This window comes from Polyodon spathula, chromosome 5, assembly GCF_017654505.1.
Source record: "Polyodon spathula isolate WHYD16114869_AA chromosome 5, ASM1765450v1, whole genome shotgun sequence".
In the NCBI taxonomy this organism is placed as follows: Eukaryota; Metazoa; Chordata; class Actinopteri; order Acipenseriformes; family Polyodontidae; genus Polyodon; species Polyodon spathula.
Window position 1 is genome coordinate 6,397,654 of NC_054538.1, and position 13,702 is coordinate 6,411,355.

The following is a 13,702-nucleotide window of genomic DNA, read 5'->3' on the forward strand; positions in this document are numbered from 1 at the left end:
GGCGTGGACTTGTATTTATAACACGTGCCGCCCAAATCGAAGAGAAAAACCCCATACCATTGCAGACAGTCGCATTGTCCTGCTTCCATCTGATCATAATACTGTAGTGTGAATGAACTTCATTAGACAAGTTTGAAATGATAAGGAGTGTGTGTATATATATATATATATATATAGTTGAATTGACTATCTAAATTTAATTTTTAAGACCACGATACAGGGTACGATTTGTCAAATTTATAGGGGGCGGGGGATAAAATGCACAAACTACAGAACAGAAAAAGCAAAGATGCATCACGTTGATAGACAACTAATATGCTATCTGCCACCATGCAAATGTTATTGCCATTTACCACGTTTATTATTATTATTATTATTATTATATTATTATTATATTATTATTATTATTTAGTAGTAGTAGTAGTAGTAGTAGTAGCATTTTTTTCATTGAACTGAAACACATTTATTAATATCCCTGAGCTACAGTTCAGGCTTTTGGTCTCGCCTTCTTGCCTTTGTACAGAGCCAACCTTGAAGCGGACTCCGGGAATATCACCGACGGCATGCCCCTTGCGACCAGTAGCAGTACAGTAGGGGGCCTACACCAGCTGTCCAGTGGCATTTCGTGCATCGGCTGCCCACTGGCAGGCGGACAAAAATTCAGTTTAGCACCCCCTAAACAAAAAAGGGGTGCTAACAAAAACTGGCAACTATAATTTTAACAAAAAGACCGATTTCAAAGGACGTGCTCCAATTTAACCCGGGAACAGACCAGGGCCCTGAACTTGGCTCCGCAGTCAGAGACCCTCCCCACGTAATCTTACGCTTCCTGGTCTGGCAGATGGCAAGTCTAGCATGAGCCAATAGTCGTCGTACTAGTAGCAGTCCTATCGATAACTAAAAGGCAACAGCAACGTACGCTTACATAATGCCACAAATTACTCTAGCCAAACTAAAACGGAGTGACGGTATATTTATTGTACGTGCATACACATAATGTCCATACTATATGCATAATGTCTGAATATCTTCTGTATAAATTATATTTTCCAACATGAAGACATTGTCAGTTAAAAGTCTATTTTCCCTGCCGTGGATGAAAAAGCATCGAGGCGTACAATCAGTTATAAAAGACATAGATCACACCAACAGTCCCGACACAGCCAGAAGTTTACAGCGGGTTGCTAGGGAGATACAGGCGTGAAGTGAGAAGAAATACGTGGAAGATGGATACATGAAGTCGTGATTTGATAGGTTCCCAGTGCTTATTTCCATTAATTATATACAAATCCACTAATGAAGTTGCGTTTACTTATCCTCATTTATATAAACATATGCAAAATCTTCTTGTGAAGTACTCCACTGAAACGCAATATATAACATCGCTCAAATGATATAAATGCAAATGTGGCACTTTTGGGTAATTAGTAGGACTGGAAAAAAAAAAAAGCTTCATTTGTTTATTCATTTATTCTAGCACATTAAAGGAAATTGATAAAATCAGATAATTCTGTATGGTTTTTGACATCCTAGTAAATATGATTACTTATTTCCATGTGAGCAGCAAATAACTCTTCACATAAAGCAATTATTTCTGTAAATCCCTGTGTGTCGTGGCAAACGTTACATTACTTTGAGATATGCGCATACTAATGTATTCATTACCACGGTTTCAATGTGAACTTTCTGCATTATAAATTAAATGCACTTTACAGACATCAAAACAGTGTAAAAACACCAAAACACAAAACACATCAAGTGAAAATAAAGTTAACACAGTAGTTATTATTTGTCGTTGTGCCATTCTCCCGTAGCCTCAAACGACTCAATGTAGAACTAAGATACTAACTTAGAACTAAGTATTCAACAAATGTAGACACTATAAGCGCAATACGAGTACAGAGTATTAGTAATGAATAGGGCTTCTGTTTTTATTCATTTCATTTTTCGGTGCTTATTTTTAACTATTTTTCAGTTATTGTAAATCGGGTTTTTGTTGTTGTTTTTGTTTTGTTTTTTTTTTGGGGGGGGGGTCGCTTTTTATGTACTGTATGAAACTGTTTTCGGTTACTTTTGGGTTTTTCTGTCAACATAAGTAACTCGATAGTGCTCGCTCTTTTTCAATTGTACCTTGTTTCCTTTGCCGTCTTTCACAATGAAATCCTCATGATCACGGGCACATTCTTTGTTTTTTGTTTTTTTTTTGTGTGTTTAGGGGTTTTTTTAACATTTCGCCACAATTTGCAATTATGTTTCAAATTCTACGAGCGTGTACCTATTTCTTAGAACTGCAATATAGGTTTAAATCTCGCAAGGGAGAACAAGCCTCCGTTTCTTGTAATCTCGTTTTAAATCTCGCAAGCGTAGTACAATCCTCCAACAGAAATGTAGGAATTTGCTGACACTCACTAGTTGGGGTGGGTTTATGTATTGAGAACGAATCGATGCGAGATACAAGGCAGGAAGGAGCAACAGTGTTTCTGCAGAGAGCAGAGGGTCCCGCCGCACATGGCCAGCCCTGTAGTGCGCAGCTTCTAACGACGTCATCCACGATCATTTCATAAACCAGCAAGTAAACAACAGTAATACGAATAAGTAATTCCACGGATAGTTTTAAAAACAGTTTTTTTTTATACTATATCATTCCCATTCACCCAAACGGAAATCATTTGTGTAGGCTAATTTCGAAATAACACTGTGCTGTGTTAATTTAGTTTATCTGTTACTTTATTAGTATAGTTTTTTAAGCAGACTGGGAGCTCCTGTCCTCGGTAGGCAAAGTAGACTGGACTCGAACCGACGACAGGGCACATCCTGTACGCCACGTGGAGCGCCTTTACTGGATGTGCCGCTCAGGAGCCCCGGGTCTGTTCTTTTTAGGTTATGCATTTTTGTGTTACCTCTCGTTAAAGTATACTGCAGTTAGTAATCCTTTCCAATTACTGATACATAAAATTGAAAGGCCATATAAGAGCAATAAATATTGTAACTCATTTTATACGGGCCTCTTTGCTCTTATCCAAGTTGCTGCAGTGATACTGTAGATGCTATAACTAGTTAATGTAAATTAGATACTGTTTTAACAGACACATTTAAAAGTAGAAATACAAAACTGACATTTTTCTTTGTGAACGTGCTAAGTGATACATGCCAGCTTTATTTAGTGGGGGTTGGGTGCACATTTGCTTTATTTAGTGGGGGTTGGGTGCACATTTGCCATGACACCGCTGTAAAATAATTCTGACCACCACAAATGGCATGTAGACAGGGTGGTCACTTCAGAAATTGCATTTTTTTACTACAGCGATACTCATCACCACAGCTACTTGTCTCAGGTAAGATTAGCCTCTAACCTACCATGATATAGCTACTATTTTTCTGGCTTGCAAGTTCGATTGCTAGAAATATCAAGAGCACAATATTGTGTATAGGCTACTGCATGATTATTGTACAGAGAACTGGTGGTATTGTGTTAAACTGTATTACAGTATACTGATGTTTTGATAGAGCTAGGCTGACTGAGAAATATGTCCGGGTTTGGTATGTGGAAAAGGTGTCAACCCTATAGTACAAATAAGTATAACAGTGACTGTCCTTTTATGTGCTTTCTTTCACGAAATCACTAAACCTACAGTACAGGGACAGAACAAGAACTGGAACTTTTGACCTTTGTACATTTAATTTATATTTTCTTTATTATTTAGCAGACACCTTTATCCAAGGTGATTTACAGAGACTAGGGTGTGTGAACTATGCATCAGCTGCAGAGTCACTTACAACAACATCTCACCTGAAAGATGGAGCACAAGGAGGTTAAGTGACTTGCTCAAGGTCAGAGTGAGTTAGTGATTGAGCCGGGATTTGAACTGGGGACCTATATATATAGATTTTTATATATATATATATATATATATATATATATATATATATATATATATATATATATATATATATATATAGACACACACACACAGTACTGTTCAAAAGTTTTAGGCAGGTGTGAAAAAATGTTGTACAGTAAGAATGCTTTCAAAAACAGACATGTTAATAGCTTATATTTATCAATTAGCTAAATGCAAAGTGAGTGAACAGAAGACAAATCTAAATCAAATTCATATTTGGTGTGACCACCCTTTGCCTTCAAAACAGCATCAGTTCTTCTAGGTACTCTTGCACAAAGTCAGGGATTTTGTAGGCATATAGTCAGGTGTATGATTAAACAATTATACCAAACAGGTGCTAGTGATTATCAATTCAATATGTAGGTTGAAACAGCTGTGTAGGAGGAATAAAACTGGGTGAGGAACAGCCAAACTCAGCTAACAAGGTGAGGTTGCTGAAGACAGGTTACTGTCAAAAGTCATACACCATGGCAAGACTGAGCACAGCAACAAAACACAAGGTAGTTATACTGCATCAGCAAGGTCTCTCCCAGGCAGAAATTTCAAGGCAGACAGGGGTTTCCAGATGTGCTGCCCAAGCTCTTTTGAAGAAGCACAAAGAAACGGGCAACGTTGAGGACCGTAGACACAGTGGTCAGCCAAGGAAACTTACTGCAGCAGATGAAAGACACATCATGCTTACTTTCCTTCGCAATCGGAAGATGTCCAGCAATGCCATCAGCTCAGAATTGGCAGAAAACAGTGGGACCCTGGTACACCCATCTATTGTCCGGAGAAGTCTGGTCAGAAGTGACCTTCATGGAAGACTTGCGGCCAAAAAGCCATACCTCCGACGTAGAAACACGGACAAGCAACTCAACTATGCACAAAAACACAGGAACTGGGGTGCAGAAAAAAATGGCAGCAGGTGCTCTGGACTGATGATTCAAAATTTGAAATATTTGGCTATAGCAGAAGGCCGAAGGGCTGGAGAGCGGTACACGAATGAGTGTCTGCAGGCAACAGTGAAACATGGTGGAGGTTCCTTGCAAGTTTGGGGCTGCATTTCTGCAAATGGAGTTGGGGATTTGGTCAGAATTAATGGTCTCCTCAATGCTGAGAAGTACAGGCAGATACTTATCCATCATACAATACCATCAGGGAGGCATCTGATTGGCCCCAAATTTATTCTGCAGCATGACAATGACCCCAAACACAGCGAAAGTCATTAAGAACAATCTTCAGTGTAAAAAAGAACAAGAAGTCCTGGAAGTGATGTTATGGCCCCCACAGAGCCCTGATCTCAACATCATCGAGTCTGTCTGGGATTACATGAAGAGAGAGAAGCAACTGAGGCTTCCTAAATCCACGGAAGAACTGTGGTTAGTTCTCCAAGATGTCTGGGCCAACCTACCTGCCGAGTTCCTTCAAAAACTGTGTGCAAGTGTACCTAGAAGAGTTGATGCTGTTTTGAAGGCAAAGGGTGGTCACACCAAATATTGATTTGATGTAGATTTTTCTTCTGTTCACTCACTTTGCATTTTGTTAATTGATAAATATAAACTATTAACATGTCTATTTTTGAAAGCATTCTTACTTTACAGCATTTTTTCACACCTGCCTAAAACTGAACAGTACTGTGTGTGTGTGTGTGTGTGTGTATATGTGTATATGTTCAATGTGTGGTGTATATATATATATATATATAAAATCTTTCAAGTTTCAGTCATTTTATTACAGGAGACCAGTGCTAGATGTTACAGGGGACATGCTGATACAGTGCTCTTTATTTATTTTATGTTTTTTAGTACAGTTGACATTAGCTCTGGGAATATCTGATAAAGTGGTAGTTTGCAGAGCATTGTATATATTGATGTATTTTTAATATGAGCACTATATGAACATGCCTCAGTAAGAACTTACCCCGGTAACTGGAAAATGTATAAGGAACGTTTATATACAGGTGGCATACACACAGAGATCTCCAAGTGTCAGGGACATGCAGTCCTTGCATATATTTTTATATATTTTCAACTCATGAAGGCTTAGTATAATACATTATTTCCATAATGACATTTTCTCAATTAAATCATTAGTAGAAAAAAAAGATTAAATGAGACAACTCAGCCAATGATGATTGAAGTAGCAGACCCCAGGTATATGTGGGTGCAGAACATATTATAATACTGTAATGATCCTTTGAAAAACACGATGCTGATGACTCTCCCATCAATGCACCAGACCAAGGGCTCCCCAGAAGCAGATCTTTCAATTTATTCCTTTGGCAAGCTACTTTATTATTTAACAGTATTTTAGTTTGTTGATAAGAACTGGAAGGTCAAGCTGTTGAGCACAAATCTGTAGCAGTTTAAAACATTCTAATAACAGACAAGGTAATTAAATAATGTCATTTAAAGTGGAACACTTTATTGAATATTTTATATACATTTAATTAAAAAAAAAAACTAATTGAAAATAAAAAGGCAGACATTTTTAAGATGAACTGTGTCCTAGTGTCACAAATGGTTGGACTCTAAAGTGACGTCACGCGACTAGCCTATTCGCCACGCCCATAACCCGAACCCTACCCCTAATCCTAGGACTGTATTTCACATGATATTGGGGCACAGACCACTGGACAGAAGCTAGGGTGTTCCACATCACTATAGAAACCCCTCAAAACTCCCTGCTGTTCATTTCCCACACATTGCAGCGCGAAGTCTTTGCACAGGGTCCCGCAATATCGGCACTCCGCAACGTGGAACTCTGCGTAGTACAACTGAATATACTTCCTTGTGAACATCTTCCAGTTTACACCTGTTTGAACTGCAAGTTCCAGTTGTTTCAAGGTACTTCAACAATATAAAAGACGTACTAAGCAGATTTCTCAAAAATAATATTTGAAATAACAGATTATCATGTCTTTTTAACACAATGGATATTACAACTTTGTTTATCATCCATCTAAGGTGAAAGCATACAAAATACCTTAAAAAAAACCTTAAACATGAAGCAAACCTTCATACTGTACTGCCCGTTTAAGATGGACCTCCAAGTGACGTCTTACGCTATATTGGTCCTTGGGCTTAACTTTTCCACACTTTGCAGTGTATAATTATAAGCAAAGCATGCGTGCTTCAAAAATTGATATTTTCAAACATGGCACAAAGCAGTTGCATGAAATTGGACTATAGCATGTGAAAGTATGCCTCTGATATTAATGTGAAATAAGCATTAGCAATAGGCATTAGCATGGCTAATAAGCTAAATATTTAAAGGGCCACATGACAGAAATACAATGATGCTTGGTTGTAAATCTCCCTTCCGACCTGTGAGGGCTCTAAGCATCGCAAACAGAGTTCTGTGGACGGGCTGGTCTGACAGTTCTTTCCCAGGGTTCAAGGGAAGTTGGCCAACCTGGAAAGGGGTGAGACTCTGTTGCAATAACGCATTGACCTCAAGGGAAATGATGTGGCAGCCTCAGATTGGAGAGGTATTTGCACTTATTTACCAAGGAGTCATGTGTGACAGCATAAAAGGGGACAGAGAATCATAATGTGTTCCTTCGCTTTGGTTTTGTATTCGAACCTAGAAGGTCTATGAGAGACCTCAGAGAATGTAACAGTATCGTGAGTGTTTTGTTTGTTTTTGTATCTGTTAGTAATTTGTCTTGTTTGTAAATTACCAGATGGCTAACACATTTCCAGAGCTGTCGCCTTGGGCCAGCACAAAACCGGAACAACACTACACCGCTGTCACAAAATAAACTTTATCACCCACCACGAGCACTACTGAACGCACCCAGGACTGGTGTTTGTATTGTCACAGGTCATCACAGATTATATGGAATTCAAACAGATTTACCTGCCAGGAAGCTGGGATGAGAGGTGAGCTATTGTTGCCTCTGTATTTGTCGTCTTCATTTTGACAAGTGTCTCAAATAGGAGTACATTTTACTTATTTAATTAATCTTAATTACCGGTAATCTCTTTTTTAATTTTGTGTTTTCTCTGACTTTCCCATCCGTTTTCCTTTCTCAGTGGCCTATTAGCCGTGATCTCCTGGAAACTGCCAGTGGCGACCTGCAAGTGTTGTCCATCCATAATGAAATACTCCACTACCTCTGCTACTTGCTCCTATCCAACTTTGCTCTTACAACAAAATTTATACTACTGGATAAGGGTCTATAATTGTCGCTGTTGTTGATTAAATTACACAGGTATTTGTTTAGTATCTGCCCGCTCAGTCTATGTTACATACTGATCAAGAGTCACTGTAGCCTACTGGTCACAAAACCTGTCTTTAATTGTCATAGCACTCAGATATAAACCAACCTATATGTCTCATAACGACACACATCCAATGAACTGTCGATTGTGAACGGGTACCTTGACTAACTGACAGCGACACCACCCGGCATTGGCACGCACCTACGTTCAGTGCGCAAGTGACCTCGCAATTTGTCGCGTAAAGACGGGCAATTTATCAGTGACCCCCTGTAAATGTACGGAATACAAAACGAGTCCGCCTATGATGAGGACCTGTTAGCCTTATGTTTTGCTGGACAGTCTTACTATACTACCGCCAAGACCTTTCTAAATTATTTGCCTCAAGTCCCACGGAGTTCTGTTGAGAACGCAACTGTTGAAGCGAAAACTTTTAGACTTTGATTAAGGTAAAATTCAGACTACTTCTGCTCCATAGTCCACTGTTTTGTCATGACATCCGGTAGACTTTTTTTTTTTTTTTTTTTTTGAGCAGCAGCTGTTGACATGAATACCTTAACATTGTTTGATAAGTTCAGGCAATAGCTGTTATAGCATGTTGTGCTGTAGGTCTTTGATTCTGTCACTATACACAGATAATTGTTTTCTTTTTGGGTGCGGTGTCAACACTAGATAGTCAAAAGAAAAGCAATGTTAAATTCACTGAACTTAAGGTATGGTAAACGCTTCGCACTGGTCCACTTTTTAAAACTCTTGCCAGTGTTCAAATGTTCACTGGTGACAACCCAGGCAGAAAAGCCAGTTGTTTTTAATTTGACGTACCAAAAGTATAATTTTAAAAATGAAAAAATGAAAACAAAAAAATGCAGGTGCCTTACACTAATACTGGAACAAAACAAAAAACAAAGGCTGCAGTTTTAATAGAGTAATAAAGTGATAAACCAACTACGCAAGTCCAGTTTTGTTTCTCCAGCGACCGCTCTAAATCCAGGCCAGCCAGTCAGAGCTGTTAAAACAATACGGGGCGTAACTATATCCGAAGTGATTAGGTAATCACAAGGCATTCACTAGGCAGTGTTCGAAAGGTTGGCTTATATACTGCGACATGTCGAAATTATTAACACAGGTGTCTAGATGGTGAACTGCATCTGAGCCCACCCCACATACATAAACAAATAGTCGATGTTTTATTTGAAAATAAAGCCGCTGGTGCGGTGCTACTAGTTTCTGGGGAGGAGAAACCCAACTCAAGCATGTGCACTAGCCGCGAAGCGAATTGCTGCTGTAGTTTATGTAGAGCTCGCTTCACTGGAGAGAACGGCAGCGCTGTTACCTAAAAAACTACAGCCCCCAGAACCCCAAGCGAGATCACCAGAAACGTCAACGAGCCAGTGAACAGAAGCGGAGCAGACCAAAATCCCAAACAAGGAAATGATGGGGATGAAAACGCGTATATTATTTAATTAATGCATTTATTAATTAACATTTAATTTTTGTATTGTAAATTAAGACATATTTATGGGTTTAAAAAATGGACTACGACTTCAAAACGAAGCTTGCGGCTGAGCGGGAGAGAGTGGAGGATCTCTTTGAATATGAAGGTTGTAAAGTGGGTCGAGGCACCTACGGGCATGTTTATAAAGCCAAGCGCAAAGACGGGTAAGCAGTATATCAAGTATCATTACCAGTTAAACACGCACACGTTTTTGTATTCGTAGCATGTGTTGTAGTTTGTATTTTTAATGATGCGATCTCACTATTTTGCTTACACTCGCCTTCAGATATAGTGCTGTACACCCAACAACATAGTGGGTGTTTACATTCTGAGTGGATTTGAATGTATACATATCGCCCCACCCCCATAGATTATCAGTTGTAGGTTATAACAGCGGGGGTGCAGCCAAGACGAGTTAATTCGTACAGTTTTGAAAACATACAGTTTAGCGAAAGCATTATTTAATAAATAAATAAATACATTGCAGCGCGGAAAACGAAACCGTTAAATCTGAAACAATATAAACAGTTTTGTAAATCTCATGACAGCTTCGTTAGATCGAGCGAAGTTTCTGTTTAACTAGTAAAAGGTACATCATTACGCTTAAAAAAGAAATACAGCAGTTAACGTAGAAGCGCGTAAATTGGTGCATGTCGTGACAAACATGACAAAAATAACACAAGCAGTCACACAGTCTGAGCTAAGCGGTTCAGTGTAGCAAACGTCCGGATGAGGACCACACACAAAGCGCGAAATGTGTGTGGCCTCATTACACTCCCAGCACACAGGTCAAAATTCAGGTCAGTTGTTCACGTTTTGGCATTTAACTTCACGTCGCCGCCGTTACGACCTGCCTGTGGTAAAAAGTGATTAGCATCACAAGCGACCTTTTTCAGGGGAGTGTTGAATATCATTTGCTCTTGTTCCATCGCTGACATTATTTGTGTTTTTTATTTGATTTGCACAAGCCGCATATAGATCGAATCTACTGGAATAGTAGGTCAGTTGAAGCAGACTTATTTCCAAGAGATATTACACTAGATAACAACGGTACAAAATATATATATCAAGTTTCTCTATTATAAAATTTGTTTTAAAATAGTTTGCTGGCCATTATTACGCGGATTCCATATCTCTTAGCGTTGGTCAGGTACTTGGTGTTGCGTAACAGGCAAATTGGACTGATGTTACTGTTGTAAGTGTTAGCCGTTCTGTTTATAAGTGATTGGTGGTAATCCGTTTTAAAAATGAACACAGCATTGCAATTTTTAATATTTTGGTCGTTACGTTTTTTTTGTTTTTGTTTTTTTTTATTTGCCTGAGCTACTGCAGGTCATGTCTGTTGAGTTCAGTGATAATATGCCCTTTTGAAGAGAGAGTAAGCTGGTGTGGCTGCAGTTGAAACTGCCTGAATGTAAACAAACCTGAACGCCAGTTCAGGTCTGCTGAAGTAGTGAGTGCACTTGTACAAGTGCTGTAGCAAAGAGCCGCCCAGGAATTATGTGTGTGCTGGTGGGGTGCTTTAGCTATTTCTGTGTATGATTTTAAAAGGTTTCACATAGCCTGTAATGCTGATAATGCAAATACAGATATTTGTATCATTTGACATACAGGCAGATATCAAATACTCATACCCTACCAAGGAAGAGAATTATTAAATAACAAGAATAACATCATATGTTACCATATCTAGCTGTTTATTGGGCTGTTTTATTTGTGTAACTTTGGAAATATTAAACAGTGCAACTTGTTCTTAAACATACCACAGGGTTATTCCAGAAATCCACAGTAATGGTAAGTCTGCAAGTTAATGGGTATTGTGTACCATTTAAGTAATGTGTTTTAAAATTATAACAAGTCTTCCAGTCTCTTGCTTTTTGTCCACTTTTTATTTTTAAAGTAATGGCTTACACAGTCGTGACATGCATTTTCTCCACCACGCTCATTGTATAGGTCTCAAATGTGCAGCTTTGCAGAAACGCATGGAACTACACTAGGTTAAAACAATCTCTGTTTAGAAGCCATGCTGTTGGATGGTCTTGCACTTCCTGGATCAGCTCACCTAAAGGGTGAAATTGTCCCCACTCTTTCACTGGCTTCTTTTTTGTCAGTAACCAATCAGCAGTTGACAGACATGCTATCAGCCAGCATGGCTAGATGTATCTTATGTTGGGCCATGCAGTGCTTACAAAGGTACCACGCAATGTTCCTGTCAGGACAACTGAGGAAGTTAGCACCTTCGGTCACTTTTTCCTTAAGTAACAAAAATGCTTATTCACTGCTATACATTAACTACTTTAGATGTGTAATGGCTGCAGTATAGGATACTGACCTTGGGTTTAGGGTTTCAGTGTTGGGAGAGGATTATGTATTGTGTTATTAACAAAAATATGATAACCAATCAGAGTGCAGTGGCCTGACAGGAACATTTGGTAAGGACAGCGTTGGGCCACAGTGCTCTCCCATAGTAGCCTTCCTAGAGCTGGTTTTCCTTCACTGCTGGGAGAGGAGCTGAGAGATACAAGTATAGGGATTGCTGGAGTCATTTTTTCTCAATAAATTACAGTACTTAAGTGTTCTGCAACAGATTACTTCACATCTGGTAAGTATTGGCCTTACGAAGTTAAAAAAAAAAAAAAAAAAAAAAAAAAAAAAAAAAATTACGTTTATGAAAACTGTGTCATTTACACTTTTTTAGTTTTTCATTTTGAATGTTTGCAATCCATGATACCATACATAAGTGTACTGTAAATTGACAGCACTTCTCCCCTTGTAGCTTGATACATTAAATCAGAATTTCTTTATCACTGGCAGAATATGGGATCAATTGGTGGGTTTAAGTAGTCACTATTGTGACACTGCCTTCTGCACAGCACGGTTTGCAATCGACACACAAATTTAAAATAGTGTGTGTGTTTAGCCAAGTAAGCACAAGTAGAAAATCTTTTTTTATTTTTTTTAACTAGTGCTTTTCCTTTGGGGGGGAATTGGTTTTAGGATTAGAACCTAACCAATTTATATATATATTTTTTGCAGCTTTTTTTTAATGGGTTCACATGTACAGTAGTTGCTACCTATTGGTGTGAGCTCACCAGTCTGTGGGAGGCTTTACATTCCCAGGTTTCCTCTCTGCAGGAGGCAAGGAGCCCATTCTGTTGAGCTTCTGATTTTTCTCAAGCTCTGAAACGACTCTCTGTACTTTTTGCACGTGAGTGAGTAGTATGAGGATGAGACACTTCTGAAAGTGTCTCGTCCTCATGTAGGAATGTGCTCTGCGGCTGTCTTCATGCTGTAAAATTTCCCAGCTATACACAGTAGTTGATAAATCATAAACCTAGGATGAGTGCTGTTGAGATGTTGTTGAACTCCTAGGCCTAACTGTATTTGACAGTGCCAATAATTCTGTATGACTGCAGGGCTTAAGTAGTTCTTTCAGCTGTTTTGAGATGCATTTTACCCTCTTGGCAATTACAAATTGATTGCACGGATATGTGGAGTTTTGCAAGGTGAAAGTCTGCTCTTTGTTGGAATTACTACGGAAATCTTTATATTTACCCATATAGCTGAGAGTTCGCAGTCTGACACTTTTTTTATCGCAGTTGCCAGTTGGTTTGTTATAGAGCTAGCTGGCACACTTCTGCTTGAAACGATTAGTAACAGGCTGTTCTTTTCAGCAGCTGTGCATTTGTTTTAAACATGTTTTGCTTTACGTTACAACCTCTCTGCACCAAATTGTCCCACAATCGTGTTTTCATTTTCTAATAAAATATTCAGTACTGCATCATGTTTACCCCTGTTTTCCTGCACAAATTCAAATGTCCTATTTGAATGTTGCCTCACCTCTCCAACCCACTTCAGGGAGAACTTCTAACGAGCGACCTTCAACCCTGCTGTGAAGCCAATCATCTCTTTTCACCCACTGAATTTAAGCAAAGAATGTTGCCAAGCTGCTTATCTCTAGAAGCAAGGCCTGGCCAGGGAAGACTCTGTCTGGACTTGATGCGCTCAACCTGTAGAGTAGCTGAAAGACAGTAAGTTTAACTATCCCCAGCCACTTCTCCTCCATAACGGCATGTGTGTGCAGAAAGGACACTGCAGCA

The 13,702-nt window shown here is 39.0% G+C and overlaps 1 protein-coding gene across 2 annotated transcripts in view; it reads left to right on the plus strand.

The window, feature by feature from the left end:
- Positions 1–9,321: 9,321 nt before the first annotated feature.
- LOC121315485 (cyclin-dependent kinase 19-like) overlaps positions 9,322–13,702 on the plus strand; it is a 54,198-nt gene continuing 49,817 nt past the window's right edge. For both annotated transcript variants that reach the window (XM_041249607.1, XM_041249608.1), the window contains exon 1: positions 9,322–9,766. In XM_041249607.1, the coding sequence (XP_041105541.1) occupies positions 9,639–9,766 (128 nt within the window). In that variant the 5' untranslated portion in view covers positions 9,322–9,638. The remainder of the gene's footprint in view (positions 9,767–13,702) is intronic.